The following is an 18,623-nucleotide window of genomic DNA, read 5'->3' as shown; positions in this document are numbered from 1 at the left end:
TTAATTAGGGGACAATGACCAGGACATTTGTTTGTTTGCCTGTTGATATACTGCTCTGGCAGTTTTACCTACATGTATGCTGGCTACATTGCCATGTACAGTACACGCATTTATAGTTTGTTTTACAGTTGCTCTGCCACCACTTCCCTGAGCCAGACTTGGGCATCATGAGTCCACTCAGACTATTTTGACTCGCTCCCACAACCGTCATGGGAATATCCTGTATGGCGAGTTGAACAGCTTTTTAGGGGGAACCAATCAGCTATTGCAAAATTTGGATTGCATGATGATAGCACACACAGTTTAAATTTTCTGATCACGTGCAATGAACAACCTACATGTGCTGCCAGATTTCAGACCAAAAAAAATTGAGAACAATTGTCACATGGCAGGAATTGCATTCACAGTATCACCAACGATTAGTATGCCATGAAGTTTAAGAAATTTCAAATTTGGTATTCAAAGAAATGTGACTTACGATTTGCATGTCAACAACTCCTTTCCATGCACGAGAAGACACAATGAACAGAAGATTGGGCTTCATGACCATTCATGAGAGATAATAATAATAACAAGGCATTTGTAAGGCACACAGTATGTGACAATAATAGTCATTCAAAGGCACCGGTCAGTGAAAAGTCAGTGTGTGTGAAGGTAGAGGTCATTATGTGTGAGAGAGAAACTGATTGAAGAGGTGGGTCTTTAGTTGGCGTGTGAAGAGAGATAATTGGTGTGTTGCCCTTATAAACTCGTCTGGTAACGAGTTCCAGAGACGCATGTGGGTCTGTTCACACTAAATGTCACAACTGCACAACATGAAAAATAGCTCTCATTTAAACCATGTTAAAAGTCAAGAAATAAACTTAAATAATTGTAGTAGTAGTCATTCAATAGTAGAGATATAGTGTACATAATAATAAAGGATTTGGATGTTAGTTGTTGAAATAATGAGAAATTTGATAAAAATGTCCAGCTTATTTTGGGGGGTCCAGGTGGGACATGTATATAACTGTGTGTTCTCATGTTTTTCAAGTTATGTAAAATAGGCATTAAAATGAGGAAAAACACAGTTCATGGGTACTGAAAATGTTACAGATGAGAAATAAGTTGAAATCAAAAGCTCTATATTTTTTTTAAAATTAGTTTAAACAGGAATTTAAACGCAGAAAATTCAGCAATCACGTATGTCACGGCGTCTGTCCACAGAGTGACAAACGCGATACATGCTGTTTTTTCCATGTTATCAACAGCTAACTTCAACAAAAAATGTACATTTTGCTGAGGAAACTACTCACCTTTAATGCATATACTTTTTTGTGGCTTTTTGTTCAGTTTAGAAACAAAAACACGGATCCATGTAAAAGAAATACAAATGTCTGTCCATTTTTGATCACGTATGTCACATGATTTAATTTCTTGCCAACCATAAAAATCTTTAAAGACTAGTCTTATGAGTGCACATACATTGATAAAAAAGGTATGTGCAATACAACTGCCATTATTTTATTATTAGAAGTCAGTCCATTTTGTTGAACAGAGATCGAGAAGATCGTCTGTCCTCAGCTCCCAGAAGGTGACATACGTGATACTATAGTGTTTGCACATGTCTGTCCCATGTAACAAACATTACTCATTGAAACAAAACTACATGGTGTTCATATAAAATAAAGTAAGTCTTTATGTAATTAAGATTATTATAAACTAATTTAGAAAAATATTGGCTTACATATATATGATCAATACTGTTTTCATTCTTAAATTTGACTTTAAAACACAAAAAGTCTGTCCATGTGACAAACATGATAAATGAGTCTGTCCTTGTGACAAACGTGATTCATTGAAACAAAATTTCACGCTGTTCATCTATTGAAGTAGTCTTTATGCAAATAAAATGATCACAAATAAACTTGAGAGAATAGTTAAAACGTTTGGGTAATTATCAGTCACATTTTTATTTCTAGTTAGACATTTTGTACACAATACAGTATGTCTGTCCATGTGACAAACGTGATGTTTAATACACGTCAGCATTTATTCATGGTAATTTAATTATGTGGGTTGATCAGTCTTAAGAGATTGGAAATAGGAGTTTACAGGTGCCTTATCTAATAACCTTTAATGTTAAAATTATAATTTATTTTCTAAAAGAATTAACTAAGAAATTGTTTTGTCTGTCCATGTGACAAACATGACGTCCAATGTCTGTCCATGTAACAAACATGATATCAAAAACATGTCAGTATTTCTCACTTCCAGGTTATCACAGATTGACTGGCCAACGTAAACAAAATCTGCATAGGATTTTTAGGGCACTTACAACTTTGGTGTGATGAAAAAGGTCATCTTCGAGAAACAAACCAATCGTTAAAGCTGTTTTGTCTGTCCCAGTGACAAACGTGATTTTCTCTGCATCATCCACCTTGTAAATCCTGAAGAAAGACTACAGTCTCTTTGAAAGTTCCTTGAATATTAACATTGGGGTAGTAAATGACACCAAATCAAGTGTGATAGAATTATATGTAATTTTGTGGAACTAGGATGAAGCGAAGAAATATGTCTGTCCCTGTGACATACGTTATGTCTTCAAGATTAACTTGCCATAACTTCTTAAATACTGTTTGAATTATCTTGGCCTTTCTTGGTTAACAAGCATACACATGGATGTTAAACACAAACCAAAAAAGAGGGGGGAAATTTGTTGTTCAAATTTCTCCAGCAATGTCCCACAATTGTGACATTTACTGTGGACAGACCCATGTACATGTACATGTGGGACACATTGCCTGTGCTCACTAGTTCACACTAGTTCCCAAACTAGAGATGGTGGTGTCACACCCTCATTATTTGTTTTTGTCGGCAAAATCATTGTCCTAATTGCAAAATCGTGTCTCTGTCGGCGTACATGCAGTATGTATATGCCTCAATGAAGAGTGCTACATATTGGGTCGTATGTATAAAAACTAGCATTTGCTTTTACTACCCATTTTTAAACATTTACGTGCAATTGTATGAATAAAAATGAAGCAAATGCTTTTACTGGAAAGCATTTGCTGAAAGCTTAAAGTATTTACTTTTTACTTGCTAGCTTTCGCTAGACTAGAAGTGTTTACTTCATTTCGTATGAATAAAAAGGAGTAAATGCTTCAGATTTCAAGCATTTACTGGTCATTTTTCAAGGCTGGGTTGGGGCAACCTTGAAAATATAAAGCAAATAGGCCTACTTCTGCGCAAAAACTGCTGTATTTATTAATATTAATCGCCCCAAAATTGACACAAAACGTTAATAAACTACATATAATACCATACACTGTATTTTGACTAACATTTATGCCCAATTTAAATACTTATTTATTATGTATTTTATTACTAGAATTAGAAATGATAATTTCGCATTTTGTTCACGATATATGAGAAGTGTTAGCGTAAAATTCAGTGCGGCACAGAATGATTAAGGATAAATTTTATCCAACGGCACCCTGGGGACTGAACAAAATGAAATCATTTGTTTAGTTTATTAGGTCACCAATCTTTGCAAACTATTATTTTTTTAATATTTCAATAAACAAAACTCTTTGTGTATCGAATGTTGGTATGATTTCACCCACTTTAACACGTCTGTGATTTTTATGCAATTGTGACGTCTACAGGACACTGTGGACCTTTACAATTTTCATGAATGATGAAAGTATACTTTTTGTATTCTGCAATTTGAGGATCAAAATGTATGTACTACTACACGTACGGTATACATCACCTTGATTTGGACTATTACACCACGTGTAAACCCTCCGTGTGTGCGGCAGTTCGTACACACAAAAGAAACCCTATAGTGGCAATCATTCGGCCATGAAAACAATCCAACAGTAAAAAGCATTGGCTACCTGTTGTCTAGTAAATATTTATGCTGAACAGTAAAGGAAAACTTTTATTCAATTAATGCTTGTACTCCAAAGTAAATGCTTTTACTTTTTGCTTAAACTTCCTAGCATTTACTAGTTTTTACACATACGACACCCATTGTCTGATGGTGTTAAGTCTCATTTGCTTTTAAGAGTAATCCCAATTCGTAACATACATGTAGTGTCCTCTATCCCCTATCATCCCCCCCCCCCCCCAGCTTCTATGTTTGCGACGGCCAGGTCAGGGAAAAGTCCAGGCAACCTTCCAGCACAGAGTGGTCAGTTGGCAATTTAGTTGCTGCACCCCCCTTCCCCCCCCCCCTCCTCCCCAAGTGAAATTTGTTGGTTGAGCCCATGACATAAACCATCATTGCATCAGCACATTAGGTATAATGCAGCAATGCGGTCAAGGCTCATCATTGAGGGGGTGTTTGTGCACAGATTCCATGGCATGTTTACACAAAGACAGCATGTTTTGCCAATCACGGATAATTCATCCCCAATAGTTTAATTTGCGTACAACAGATACCGGTACATGCCATCTCCTAACTGAAGACTAAAGATAATAGAGTAAATATGATGGTACATGTAATTACCGGTATGAATATCAGCCAATCCCAGGCAGTCCATTATCAATCACTAATGCCCTGTACCAAGACTGTATAGACTTATTGGCCTTATATCCAATCAAGTCATTAGTCGCGCACTATTGCACCGGAAGGCAGGGATGAGTTAGTTATATGCACATGTTGATGTTGTACTTGACAGCTGGGTATACTCAAGCTAATATCCATGCATGAGGCATTCTTGATAATTTGCTCAGATCCGAGACTCAACCTCACCCAGACTGGATTTGTTTCATCTGTTGATAGCTCCCCCTGCCACCGCAGTAGCGTGACTGTGCACCACCTGCAAAAGGGGAGCAAAGGCAATACTGGCGCCTGTATACATGTACTTGCAGACTGTAATATTATTAGGTTATACTTCCACCACACTTCCTCTAGAGACATGCAATCAGTCACATGTAATTGGCAAGCAGAAAGTCAGTTAATTGACAATGCAGAAAGTCAGTTAATTGACAATGCAGAAAGTCAGTTAATTGACAATGCAGAAAGTGAGTTAATTGGCAATTCAGAAAGTCATTGGGTCGTATGTATAAAAACTAGCATTTGCTTTTACTACCATTTTTTTTTTTAGCATTTGCTTGCCTCTGTATGAATAAAATTGAAGCAAGTGCTTTTAATCATTTGCTAAAAACTAAAAGTACCGGTATAAACTTTTTTGTTTTTGTAGCTTTTGCTAGGCTATTTATAGCATTTGCTTCGTTTGGTATGAATAAACAAAAGTAAGTGCTTCGGGTTTGGAGTATTTACTAGTCATTTTCCAAGTCTGGGTCAGGGTAACCTTAAAAAGGGAGAAGCAAATACTAGTCTGCAATATAGCAGCTTTTATAAATGTGGTTCGCAGGATACACAGAAGAGGGAGTGTCTATAAAAATGAAAATACAAGCAGCTGTACCAGTTTGAGGAGGGAATTGTGGCATGGCCATAGTCGATTGAGTATCCCCTGGCACAGCAAGGGTCTAGATGATATGCAAGCAGATTCGGTGACTATGTCTTGATCTCCCGATTCTCCATAGGTCTTGTTATATCAGCCAAATTGTCTAATCTACATGACTTTGTTCAGTTTAGTCCACATTTCTGATCGAAATGACATCACAGTAACTAAAGACCACTGCGATTGGCTGGTGTGCGAGCTAGGTCTCATAAAATTTACATGCTATCATATAGCAGACGTTCAAGTTCAACTGTGGCTCTGCCCACGTGAATATCTGATCCTGAGACTAGGGTGGCCGACCATTTCTAGGAACATTCTGGGGAACGAAAAGGGGGAGCACTGACTGCGAACCAGCAACATGAGGTTCATTTCACTTAATCACCCTTGTTTGCTTTAATACAGGTTGCTCTGTGTGTCTGTGCGTACGTGCACGTACACAATACAGACCCAGTTGTTACAATCAGCTACAAGTGTGAAGCAATTACAACTATTTCAATTTAATAGCAAATGCTAAACAGGAAAAATTAATTTTTTATTCATACAGGTACATGCATTTGCTTTCCCTTAATGCTTTTACGCCAAAGTAAATGTTTTTACTGTTTGCTTAAACTTCCTGGCATTTGGTAGTTTTATTACATACAACCTATTGGTTTGAACCCAACCTACATTGTACATGTACAGGTACATGTAAACCTACATACATGTACAGGTACATGTAAACAAATGCCATGTTTTTTGATGGCCTGCTCTGCTATTTGCAGAGAAGTGCTCGGGAATATCCGTGTGATTCTATCACTGAAAACATATTGACTAACATGTCTTGTCTCTACATGTAGATCGTTTGCTCTGCAGCTAGTGTGTGCTTTTGTTCAATAGGGAGACACATTGGTAGACCTCATGTGGATCATTGTTAACTAAACATAACAAAACACACGTCAAAGATGGCTGCTAAATGCAATCCGTCTATTAAATGTTATGGCCTGTGTACGTAGTCATACATACATAGCTTTATTTTAGCATTGGCATCTCGGTACTTGTTAAACACACAAATCCTGGCTGAATGGATTTACTTTCAATTTTAGAATTTTTTTAATACTCATGAATGATTTTCTCGATAAAATATAAAATACTTTCATTGACGAAAACTGGTTCCAGATGTTCAGCGACAGCACTTGAATAAAACTAATTTTAAAAAGCCTGGAGCCAAAATTCCACTAGCAATTTCAAAAAAAAAAAAAATTCTTTTGGGGGGGGGGGGCCTGTTTTGCGGTCGTAATACATGTATGTCATCAAAATGTCAATTCGGTGTAACAATATTTGATCGGAGCTGCTCTTGATTGGCGTTTGGATTTGAGGAGCTTTAATTTGCATGTTTGATCCACATTCCTGACAAAACCATGTGGATCATAGGAAGAGATTATTTGTACACTGATGAGTTAGATTCCTTGGTGTTTGTCATTGATCTCCTCTTCAAATGTCATCAAGAACTTCAATGTTTAATTATCTGAAACTTCACTGGACAGGAGCATTACTCCGAATGCAGGTCCCTTGATTCACAGCCCAATTTTGCTTACATGCAAATAGGGCTTTGCCATCTTATCATACAGTTGACCCAGGGATGTAGTCGAGTCCCTCGAGTGTCTGCAATTCCTTGCAAGAACATCACTCGTATGTCCTCCAGTCCCAATTCGGTTCACAAGCTGTTCAAATGAGATTTGAAAAAAGCATTCCTTTGTTGTTGTTCATCCAGCCACGGGCATCACGAGGGGGAGGGGGGGGGGGCCAAGGGGGGAGGCGCAAGTGCCCCCCCCCCTTGGAAAAGCAACAAACAAACAAAAAAGAAAACAAAAACTAAAGGTGCAAAAAGTCATATTGCTGTTGATTTCATGCACATTTAACGACATGGGCGTCTGCAGGGATGTCAAATTGTGCCCCCGCCCAACCTCGAAAAAAATGATAAATTGAGAATATGCTAGAGAAAGTACCGGTATAAGGATTTTTGGAAATTGTGTGCTTTATCCCCTCTACCCCCTCTAGAAAAAAATCCTGGCGACACCCGTGCATCCACTTGTGAATGAACTTGTGACTTACTTGTGATTTTTTTGTGACTAGACTTGTGAGCAGACTTTAGATTTATACTTGTGATTTATTTGTGACTGGACTTGTGACTGGACTTGCGTTGATGCGATGACATCCCTGAGTCGACCCCAGAATGTACAAAATGTATAAGTTTTTTGTAATTTTGTCATTTTTCTTTTCTTTTCACGTGATTGGTAATTAAGACAGTCCAGCGTTAGATGAACTGCCCTCACGCAGGGAGTTTCGAAACTTGGAAGCCCTTGGTCTCTGGCTTTGCTTTCATTTCTGGATCATTAACTCTAACTGGCCTTTCTCTAGGCTCTAACTATCCGGCCTTCCGAGAATCCATCTGCATGTTTATTTGATTCTGTTGGAGCATAGAGATGGTTGGAGTGAGTCTACAGTAAACTAATTATGCAAACACGGGGTCAGGCATAGGGTACCACCATAATCAGAGTTCATTAGTTTGGGTGTATGAGTTACCATTGTGGTGTTGGTGTTTAAAAGAGTGAGAGAGATTCCTGGTAAATCGCTCAAGAGGTTAGGGTTAAATACTTTTTGAAGCCTAGTATATGTAAACCAAATGAAAGTACTCTAAAACTATCTGGCCTCATCTTATAGGATTGGATTTTTCTACAAAGAACTTGGACCCGTATTGAGTCGTAGGGCTGTGCCAAATTTACTGAATACAATTCAATTGTCAACGGAATATGAAAATAGTAATTAATCAATTGAAATATTTGAAAAATGGGAGTGGTCTCGATAAGATGATGAAAAAGATATAAGTTGCGTGGTTTTATTGCTAGTCACTACCACACCTTTGTTGAAAGGTTGAAAGCCATTATACTAATAAACGTACATACATAAACGTACATACATACATGTACATCAATCTTGTGATGAACATTCCCCATTCATGTCCCGACCAACTAATCGTATAGTCACTTTACTGCTAGTTGCGGCAACGCAACTAATAAAATGAATGGAGGTCCTGACTATGATGAATGGTATAGTGACTAGTGATGACAAGTTGACTATATATTCAGACTCAGTGGCGGCGCTACAGGGTGGGGGGCATGGGGTGGGGGACATTTGCACCCCCAATTGTCTTCCTTGCCCCTCCCCCTCCTCAAGGTTCCCCCCCCCAAAAAAAAATATCAAGCAGAAGAGAAAAAAAGGAAAACATTAAGGCAAAAGAAAAGGGAAAATGAAATGGCCCTAAAGTTATAAAACGTACACGTACCATGTACATGTACATGCATTGTTAATTAATACTGTACATGCTACGGTATGTTTTGAACAGTGCCCCCAAGGGTAAAATGATATCCAGCCCCCCACGTCCGCTTTTCTTTATTTCCACCTGCACAGCCGGTGATTTTTCTATGTCCCCCCCCCCTCCATCCCCCCCCCCCCCAAATTGTAAAGTCTGGCGCCACCACTGGTCACACTAGGCGCACAGCGCACAAATGTACATGTAGATGGAGGTTGCAAATTATGGCTCGTATGTTCTGTCGACATTTAGATCGTGTTGGATTGTGGAGATAAAGTTACAGGTACATTGTATCTCTTGCCTTGAGGGAGAATAATGTATACATGTAATCAGTCACGCTGCAGTTACATGTATTTGGGGCCATCCGGGTTTATTGTTCCAAGTTGTACCGTTTTGACTTATGCCAATTATATTCGACTAACAGATGGTGGAGCTTCACTTGGGCTGATTTGCATTAATTAAAGAGGAGCGATGACCACAGCATACTGCTTTTATGAATTTAATTTTTCTAACATTTTATTTGTTAAATTTACATGTAAGTGGGATAAACCGTCCAGCTGTTGTCGTAGATCTGTTTTGAGTGCCCAAGAAATTGCAATGTTGCAAACAATCACTTTAAGTGACGTTCAAAGAATAATTTATTCAACTTGAAGCAACATCATAATGATTCAGACTTTATAAAAATATATCCACAGGAACTGCAAAAATCTGTGTAACCTACCGGTATTTACAGTTTATATAAAAGTAAATATATAGGCCCTAGGCCTATGGCAAATGCCAATAAGAATCCAAATAATACAATAAGATATGGACACATAAATGTACATGTACATGCCATTCATTATGTGTGGAAAATTTAATTATTATTTGTAACACTGGTGCTTGCAATATCTGTCAATCTTTTCAAGCCTCACAAATATTAATAAGGTTATTATGGTGTGCAGTAAAAAATTGCATAAAAGCCTCATCTTCGTGAGTTATTCCTTGGAGATAATTCAAGGTGTAACACTAGCGTTTGCAACAACAGATTAAGCTGAAATTTGATATGTATATACTTAGATGACATAAGTGTCCAACTACTCGTGAAATAACACCTTGAGTAGATTCCTAGAAATTGAGATAAATACATGGGGAAGTTTTCGAACGATTTCTTCCCGACTTGGAAGGTCAGCTGCAGTAACCAGTATTGACATTTCAGCGTGGATGACGGCGATTTTTTCACTGACATAAAGTGTAGAATTTCTTTTTCTGTCATAATTTAACATTTCAATCATCGTGAGCATAAGTTTCTGATAAACACAACGTTCAAAATGCCATTTTTTTGGGTGGTGCATGAATTTCACTGCTCTTGTTATAGCGTCTAATTACGTAATCGGATTAACTTTGTTTATCAATGAGCCACGCTTTGCCTTCGCAACCATATGGCTGCAATCGTCTACATATGCATGTGTTGACTTCAACACCTCGTTCAATTGAAGTGCAATACTATTTATTGAAATATAATGAAACTGCCTGGGATGTGATTGAGTAGTTGTGCTTCCAAATCATCTTATACTGAATAAGAGCTCACAGGAATTTTTGATTCGGTGGGAATAAAACATGAGGGCAGATAGAATTCAAGGTTCCATTTTAGCTTGTTATTATGAACCCTGGACAAGACCACTCGAGCTGAAGGCTTTGCTGTAATACAGGTAGAGGGCTGTTTGCTTCGCAAGGAGAGGAAAAAGCTCAGGAAAAAAAGGGGGGAAAAATCGAATCGCACAACTTCACATCCCTGACAAAAGTGCATTCTTGTAAAACCACTCAGCCACTCAACAGGCACTAACTTTCTCTGAATTGCTCTCGCGGTCAAATCATGCTCAAAATCATTAATGAAGTAGGAATGAGACACCACGCTTATTCTTTCCGCCATGCCGTAAATTATGACAAGGGCCCCTGGTAATGGTTTGCAGAGAGCCGGGGTGCTAAAAGGGCAAGACATAATTGGCGATCTAACACGACACAGCCACCATGAAATTGAGATTAAATCCACCAACCAACCTTGAAATGAATATAAACTGTCAATGTGCATTCGATCAAAGACGCATCAATTGGTTAGCCATGACACCTTCCCCCCCCCCCCCCTATCCTAGACCAATCCAAGCATGCTAGCACAGTACATTCACATACAGAGGCCCCCTGCAATGGCGAAAGCGCTGCGCCAGCTATTGTACAAAGCAACTGCCCCATGACGGATTATCTGAACAATAGCTGTGACATGCTTTCGCCATTGATGGGGGCCTTCATGAGCTTACAGTAGAATTTTAATAGTGGACCAGCCAAAGTGGAATATTACACTTTATCTTCAAGCAAACCTGTATCCTGATTGGTCGATCTATGGCAACAACAGTGCGATATTACTGTATCGCACGGTCCATATTGCACTATTCCAAGATGCTAGTGACATTCCAGCTGCATGCGCTAAACCGCTAAAATGTTCGTGTAAAGCCAGCTACCGGTACCGGTAGTTTCCAACTTGACTGGACGTTCCAACTTTTGGACGCAGACACGTACAAAAATTCCATAGGGTTGTCTTAGGGGAGTGGCTAACTCGCAAACGGCGAAAGGTCAATAATGTGCGGCATGTGATCTGAGCGTGTGAATTGTGACACATGCTGGATGTGTGAGACTTGTTAGGTCTTAATACTTTGGACTCCAAAGTCCAATACCACACAAACCTACTTTAATAGCAAATATCTGTACTTACAGGGGCTTAATGAGAATGGTCCTGGTCCTTGCATAGTAATTTAAATGTTGAATCTTTTTTACTCATTAGCACGTTTTAACAATAAAGTTAATGCTGTCATGTAGGATGTGTTTTTAACACATGACACTTTTTGTTTTGCCTCAGGTGCCATGTGTCCCCCAGGTGTAAAAAAACTCTTTAAGTCTCGCATCACGTCAATACAACTTGTAACTATTTTTATGAGCTCTATATACTCAGTAAACTAATTCTTGCCTCTTGTATGGTATTATGTAGGGTTCATCCAATGAGTCGGTATTTGTAGGAGCTGTGGCTGCCCTCGTCCATCTCAGCATTGCGGTGGGACCTCAGCTTAATCCCTACCTCAAGTCGGTGCTCAGTTATGTGAGTAGGAGTAACAATCCGAGCCCCAACCCAACCTCTCACCTGCCACCGTGAACTCAACCTCACCCTACTGCATCCCCACCCCCACTTCGCTCCACCTACCAACACACCTCCAACCATATCCCACCCACCCCACCCATAACCAGACCTGCACTTCATTCCACTCCTTTTTTATTCAGCCCAAAACAGCCACACCCCACATACACTGCATCCTACTCTCTCTAGTCCAGCAGTCCACACCCCAACCCCCACCCAACCCATGCAATGCCTCAACCCACCCATCTATCCCCTCAGAATCTCAAGTCCCAACCCACCAACACCTCACCCAAACAATAACAAGACCACACCCCACCTACCTACCCACAGCCTAACCCAACAACATCCCAATCTATTCCCACTCCACTCCTATGCTACTAAGAACCCCACCCCACTCCACCCCACTCACGGTCATCTGGCCAACCCAGCAGCAAACTTCATGTACATGTTCGTTTCATCCTTAGGCCAAAAAATAAAAAGTCTCCGGTTTCTGGTGTGCGCGCGCGTCGCCGTAGCCATGCGCGCCGGCAAAATGAAAAAGTTTTTCAATGAAAGATGATGTCTCAAAACCACCTAACTCAATGGTTTGACTGAATTCCTGCTGCTGCACAATTTTAACATGTTTTTAGATGGGGTTACGATCAAGAATAAGCTTTATGTGGCCTCTCTGGACTCCCATATTTGCACTAAGTTTAGTCAGGCACCATTTGCAGTCATCACCCAACATTTGAAGGGAAAAAAAACCGGTAAAAACAAAAAAAAGCCGCGTTGCCGCACCACTTTTTGGGCAAGCTCCATACAAGAACCAGAGACTTTTTTTTTTTTTTTTTTAAATCAAGTTTTCCAAAAATTCTGAATTTCTTCTCCTGTGGCTCTTTATACAATGCAGCTGTCCAAGAAATTGATGGATAAGAATTACAAGGAATCTATCACAACAGCTCTGCAACAGATCGAGCAAGCCTGTGGCAAGGTAGGTGTTAGCTAGGATTACAATCCCACGTTCATCGTCTACGTGCAAGGACCAAGAAAGAAATCAATTCTTTTCTACCGTCTTTTTACTTGTATAAAGCCTACTCAGATGTACGTGTAACCTTAAGGCAGATTTACCCTAGTTCATGCTTTAACGGCAGTCCCTGGGGTGTTGCTGTCTCATTCATTCTTAAGGCTGAAATATTACAAATACAAAACCTACATCAGCCATTCCCTCGTAATTAATTTAAAAAGCAAGCGATTACCTTGTCTGGAGGTTAAAAACATATTTTAGCCCCAAGTGATTTGAGACCTTTTCACTTTTTATTGCTTCTTCTAGAGTTTCTGTGAATATTCCAAAATAACGTGATTTTACATCAACGTCACTCGTTCATCGGATTACATTAAGCCAAAGCATACTACATGGGGTAATAATGTCATGTTGTTTGAGGCTTACAACATCTCCCTTATGGCGAATTAACCTACTTGTCACAGTGCAATCCACAAGATTGCCTGCTTTCTAAAATTGAACCGCAAGTCCCACAGTGGTTTTGTATCGCAGTATTTGACTGTATAGATTGAAATATCAATTATTTAGACATGTCGTTCAAAACAGGAGCCTCAAGACATAGAGTACACATGGCTTTCCCCCAAAACCTTTTGAGCTTGCCTATTCAGTCACAAAATTGAATTCTACGTTTGGGAGGTTGTCAAATTGGATATTTTTGTTGAACCTGCACTAATTGAAAATCAGTGCAATTCCCCCAAAAAATGGAAACCTCTAGATCATCGCCTATACCAAAATCTTGCCGGATGAAGTGAGATTTGTTTGGATGCTGCTGTAATTGCAAGTCAATAATTGATTTAAACCCCTTGCCGTTGCCGCAATCTCCAGTCGAATGCTTGTCATGGAAGTCAACATGCATGACGTTGTGGGTCAATTGTGTCAAAACCAGCCCCAGGCAACACTGGACAACGTGAGCCGATTTCATCAAAACACCACTCGGGGATCAAGTGGGGATGTGCAAATGGCAACAGTGGAGTACCAATTTCCACCCCAAAAAGAGAACAAGACTTAAGTTTCAAATAAGCTGCCAAAATTGCCTTACAGCTCGTTGCTAGTATCTTCACGTGGAAGGATCTAATTTAGTGGACGCCACGTTATAAAAAGGGTTGACTTACTTTTGGAGGAGGGTAGTATGAGAGGTTTTTGAGTGGTTTTTCTACAGGGTTACTCAGGTTTTTTTTAAGGGTAGTAGAAACAAAAATATAAAAAAAAACCATACATTCTTCAGTTACCATTGTTACCTCTGCCAAGGCGTTTTTTTTTTCATCAGTGTTAGTTTGTTTGGTTGGTTGGTTTGTCTGTGAACAGGATGACTCCAAATGTTAGGGACGGATTTTCATGACATTCTTTTAGGGATGGTCCTTGGTACAACTACAAATCGATTAGATTTTGGAAGTGATCCGGATCTGGGTCTGGATGAAGGATTTTTTTTAAAAGGATTCTTCACCATTTTGTATGTGGAAATATGCTATGTGTAGAGACCATGAACCTCTGTGTACCACTGAACAGCGTCGTGTGCGTGCACTGACCCAGTGACCCTGTATGCCTTATCACCCACCTAATCTAACCACACAGGTCAATGGACTAGACCATTTTATACAATGGGGAGTGGAGAGGCACGCCGATACAGGAATAGTACATGTAGACTACAAATGTTTGAGTTTAAGGATTTGTTTTATTGAATAACTAACACTGTCTTGCACGATATAACATTGCTATTTTTCGATAAAATTGGAATATGATCGATCCTGTTGACATTTTAAATATGCAAATAAAATTTGGAAGCCCAGGGGATATGCGAGCATTTCTTTTGGGTGTACTGACAATATGGCGGGCAATTGTTCAGCCTTGGCGGAGGTTTACCCCTGTGGGTGCTTTCTAGTTGAATATAGGATAACCATTTCACTAATTTCACTACAATCTAATGAGGTAGCGGCAGACTTCTGTTCACTGTCCGATCATTTCTAATTTTTTTCCAACAGGAAAGCCAGGCAATTATCAAATCAAAGATCCCTACCTATTCGTCCATCTTATGATGAAGGGTCAGAAGTCGTGTGCCATTGTACATATGCTTCAGAGCAGCTGCTGTAATTGTGTAAGAGGTAGATGCAGTGTGGTGAGGACAGAAAGAGTTACCAGTCACAACAAAAGACCATCAGCCGAATCATCAATAGGTCATGCGTTACTCAATCATCATTGTGATTTTATCCCTTATGGAGTAGATTTTCTGATTTGCCCTAATGCGGTTGGGTAACAAGCCAGCATTTTCAAAGACCGATTCCAATGATGATGTAAAAATGAGCAATTTACATACATGTGTATATTGCTCCTTGAAAAAAAACACCAGATTTTAATAGCAGGTGAAAAGTTCCACTAATTTTCCATCAACCTTCTGCACTTTGGCTATTGGCGGTGCCTTAGGCTGTATTGATTTTGATGTGCATAGCTGAAGAAAGGATTCGGTGCTCTCCTCAGAAAATGGTTCCCCAATTGTTTTCATGGTACTACCTGTGCATTCACCATTTCAAGGACAACGAATATTCATGATATGTAAATGTAGGAATGAGAACATTGTTGTGTTTTAAAGAGAAACAGATAAATTTATATGGCTTGCTGCCACATGTGTTGGTAAAAACAAAATTATATTATATCATTAATACCGAATTTCAGCTTTGAATTTTGAGTATAACAACTGAGATGTACATGTTTTTTTTAGCAATGTTAAGGTTGGATGAAGAGATAGATTGCAACCGCCAACAATACCAATTTAAAAATGTAATTTTAGATTAAATAATTTGTGTTATTTTTTGAAGTTGTTCCTTAATCCAACATTCACTTCAATATACATGTACATACCAGTATTGACATGTGTAATGGATCTTGCATTAGGCCCTACATGTACATGTCTTTAATTGTTAAAATCCAGCTGAATTAGCTGATCTGTACGTGTCTGTAATCAGGCAGTTTTTAAATTGTAATTTTAAAGAGTTTGACTTTTCAATCCGTGTGGAAAATGTTAAACCTTGTAAATATTGTGTACATACGTTGATCATTACACTGTATAAACTGTGAAATGTCTTCTTTTATACCCAGCACGATTTGAGACGAAGGGTTCCCCCCCCCCCCAATCTCCCTATACCCTATGCAAACCCTCGACTATTGTTACCTAACACATCCCCCTAGATATCTTAAACGAATTCCTGAGATTCTGGCAACACAATGACCAACACAAAGGAGGGGGGGGGGGTTCCTTCCATCTCGTATCGTGCTACATATGTCTTCTTCGTCCCAACTGAAGATTGTTTGAGTGTAATTTGTAAGATTTCTTGTTCTTCATTCTTATTTGGAAATTATTTGCCCAACTTTCGTGCTTTAGTTGCATGACACTAAAACAATGAGATTAATCAATTCAAGTATTCGTTTGCAAGGTTGCAGTCGTAGTGTATTCAAGGGACAAACAGTATTTTGTAATTATGTTGACACATAGTGTGAAAGTGTGAACCTGTTTGCAAAGTTTTCCCTTTTTGTGCTGGCAGGCTTTGAAGTATTCGTAGTTTTTCCTTATTTTTCGTAGTATTTTTTTTTTACCTTGTTCCTCCTACTTTTCCTACTTGTTTCTTGAAGCTCCTGTTTTTTGTCCTACAACTCCGAAAAACTAAATTTCATTGCATCATTTTTCATAACATTGTTACGCACACTTTCGTATGTAAATTACACAATGAAGGGCTCGGGCTCAGGAGTACTGCAATTGTACAATGTACTTCCAAGAGCTTAGTTGAGGATGGAGCACAAGTGTTGTGAGTACAGAACATGCTAAATGAGGCTTATGATATCTGTGGACATGGGTGAGCATCAACGAAACCTACTCCTGAAAGCCCGCAAATGTCCTACTTTTATCCTGATTTTGTCCTTGCAAATGTCCTACTTTTATCCTGATTTTGGCCTGTGCTAGCCTCATAATCTTCTGAAGATGGCCCCAAGAATATTGACTGAAACATTGAGTAGTTAATATGCCTGTTTCTTCTCCAAACCGAAACCACCTCCAAGGGCGGATCCAGAACACAATTTTTTGGGGGGCCAAAAAAATTTTTGGTTCCCCCAAAAAAGTGGGTCAAAAAAATTACGGCGTGGGGTTCGGGGCCCGCTTAAGCTTATAAGGGCCCGAAAACAATTTGGATTCTAGATGCTCTGTGGTGCGATCTGAGGCAATTTCTGACCACTTTAACCAATTTTTTTTTTGAGGAAAAGATGGTGGTGTACTCATTGCCTGCCTTTATTGCGATGTCACATAAAAAAAAAAAAATTGGTTTCGTTTTGGGGGGGGGGGGGGGGCCATGGCCCCCCCCCCTGGATCCGCCCTTGACCACCTCTCACTTCAGAGTCTGCAAAATTGTGCGATTCAGCGCGCAAAACCTCAAATTGCAATTGTATGACCAAAATACATGTAGGCTACATGGAAAATCCAGAAATGTAGATTACTATGTGTGGGTCTGTGTTTGTATGTGGGTGCATGTTATGGTGTAAATCGAGGACACACACGTGCAACATCATGGATGAATTGAGGACAGAAACCATATCGAAGACGACCTGGATTAGAAACTTGTACAAAATCAATGAGAGCTGTTGCATAAAAGTTTAAACAAAGGAAAATGAAAGAGCAACAATAGAAAATCCTCGATTTACACCATTAACAAACCTGGATGGGTACGAGTTTATTTCTGCATTCAATAGGGGGCGTTGAACAAAAGAGGACAATAGGGTCCGCAATTCCCGAAGGTCCCCAATTTAGAATCGTGTACAAAACATATGGGAGGTCTTCCTAAAAAGTTGATTACAGACAAAAGAGGGACGATGGGGGGTCCGCGATTACAGGCAATTACACACGTGTGTGTCCAAATGTCGCTGGGAGTGGGGAAAAGATAAAGAGGATTCCCCCTCCCCGGTCACTAAGCCCCTGCCCCCACCCCCGCCTCCCCTGATGCATGGGCGTGTTTATTCATTGTGAAGAAGGGATCAAGTACCAACAAAAATGATCTAAAAGCCTTTATTGTTAGCTTTTAGATAATCGAGATGAAGTTTGCGTTCTGAAAAATCTACAATGATGTTTTCATGAAGTACCGACTTAAATGGGATTTACTTTTTAATTTGTATATAGTTTGAATACCGCATGATTCTGAGTTCACATTTTGATTTCAATGTACAGTTGTTTATGAGACTTTATCCTTGCTATTTGGTGCTGTGCTGCCAAATGGCGTTGCTTCCGTTGGCCAAAAGGCAAGTTAGTTGTTCTATATTGTTGAAAATGTATCAATATGCACTGTCTATGAAAAATAATAAAGTTATTTCATGAAGTTTTAATTGTTGACTTTGTGACTTAATGACGACTATTTTCCATGTGACTTGAAATTCCAATCGTGAAGCAATTTCTATTTCTAGTTTTCCGACCCATTGAACTTCCTTTGATTCATTCCTTAAAACGAAGCTTTGCATTTTCTCAAAAACCATAACTCCGATCTTACATTGCTTCACTATATAGGGTGGATAAAAAAAAAAAAAACCGAGATATTATTGCTAATTGGAACAGAAGTAGGGCACGTGTGAATCGAAGGGAGATATCCT

The 18,623-nt window shown here is 39.2% G+C and overlaps 1 protein-coding gene and 1 long non-coding RNA gene across 3 annotated transcripts in view; one reads left to right on the top strand and one right to left on the bottom strand.

The window, feature by feature from the left end:
- LOC119739755 (PACRG-like protein) overlaps window positions 1-15,168 on the top strand; it is a 30,381-nt gene extending 15,213 nt beyond the window's left edge. For both annotated transcript variants that reach the window (XM_038214807.1, XM_038214808.1), the window contains exons 6-8: window positions 11,825-11,932; window positions 12,858-12,938; window positions 14,987-15,168. In XM_038214807.1, the coding sequence (XP_038070735.1) occupies window positions 11,825-11,932; window positions 12,858-12,938; window positions 14,987-15,040 (243 nt within the window). In that variant the 3' untranslated portion in view covers window positions 15,041-15,168. The remainder of the gene's footprint in view (window positions 1-11,824; window positions 11,933-12,857; window positions 12,939-14,986) is intronic.
- A 542-nt stretch (window positions 15,169-15,710) lies between these two features.
- Window positions 15,711-18,356, bottom strand: LOC119739756. Its single transcript, XR_005272627.1, has 2 exons — window positions 17,372-18,356; window positions 15,711-17,044 (listed from the first exon to the last, which is right to left on the bottom strand). It is a non-coding gene; the product is annotated as an uncharacterized LOC119739756 (long non-coding RNA).
- Window positions 18,357-18,623: the final 267 nt, after the last annotated feature.

This window comes from Patiria miniata, unplaced genomic scaffold (genome assembly GCF_015706575.1).
Source record: "Patiria miniata isolate m_02_andy unplaced genomic scaffold, ASM1570657v1 HiC_scaffold_4, whole genome shotgun sequence".
NCBI classification, from domain to species: domain Eukaryota; kingdom Metazoa; phylum Echinodermata; class Asteroidea; order Valvatida; family Asterinidae; genus Patiria; species Patiria miniata.
This window is presented reverse-complemented; position numbering and strand designations above follow the sequence as displayed.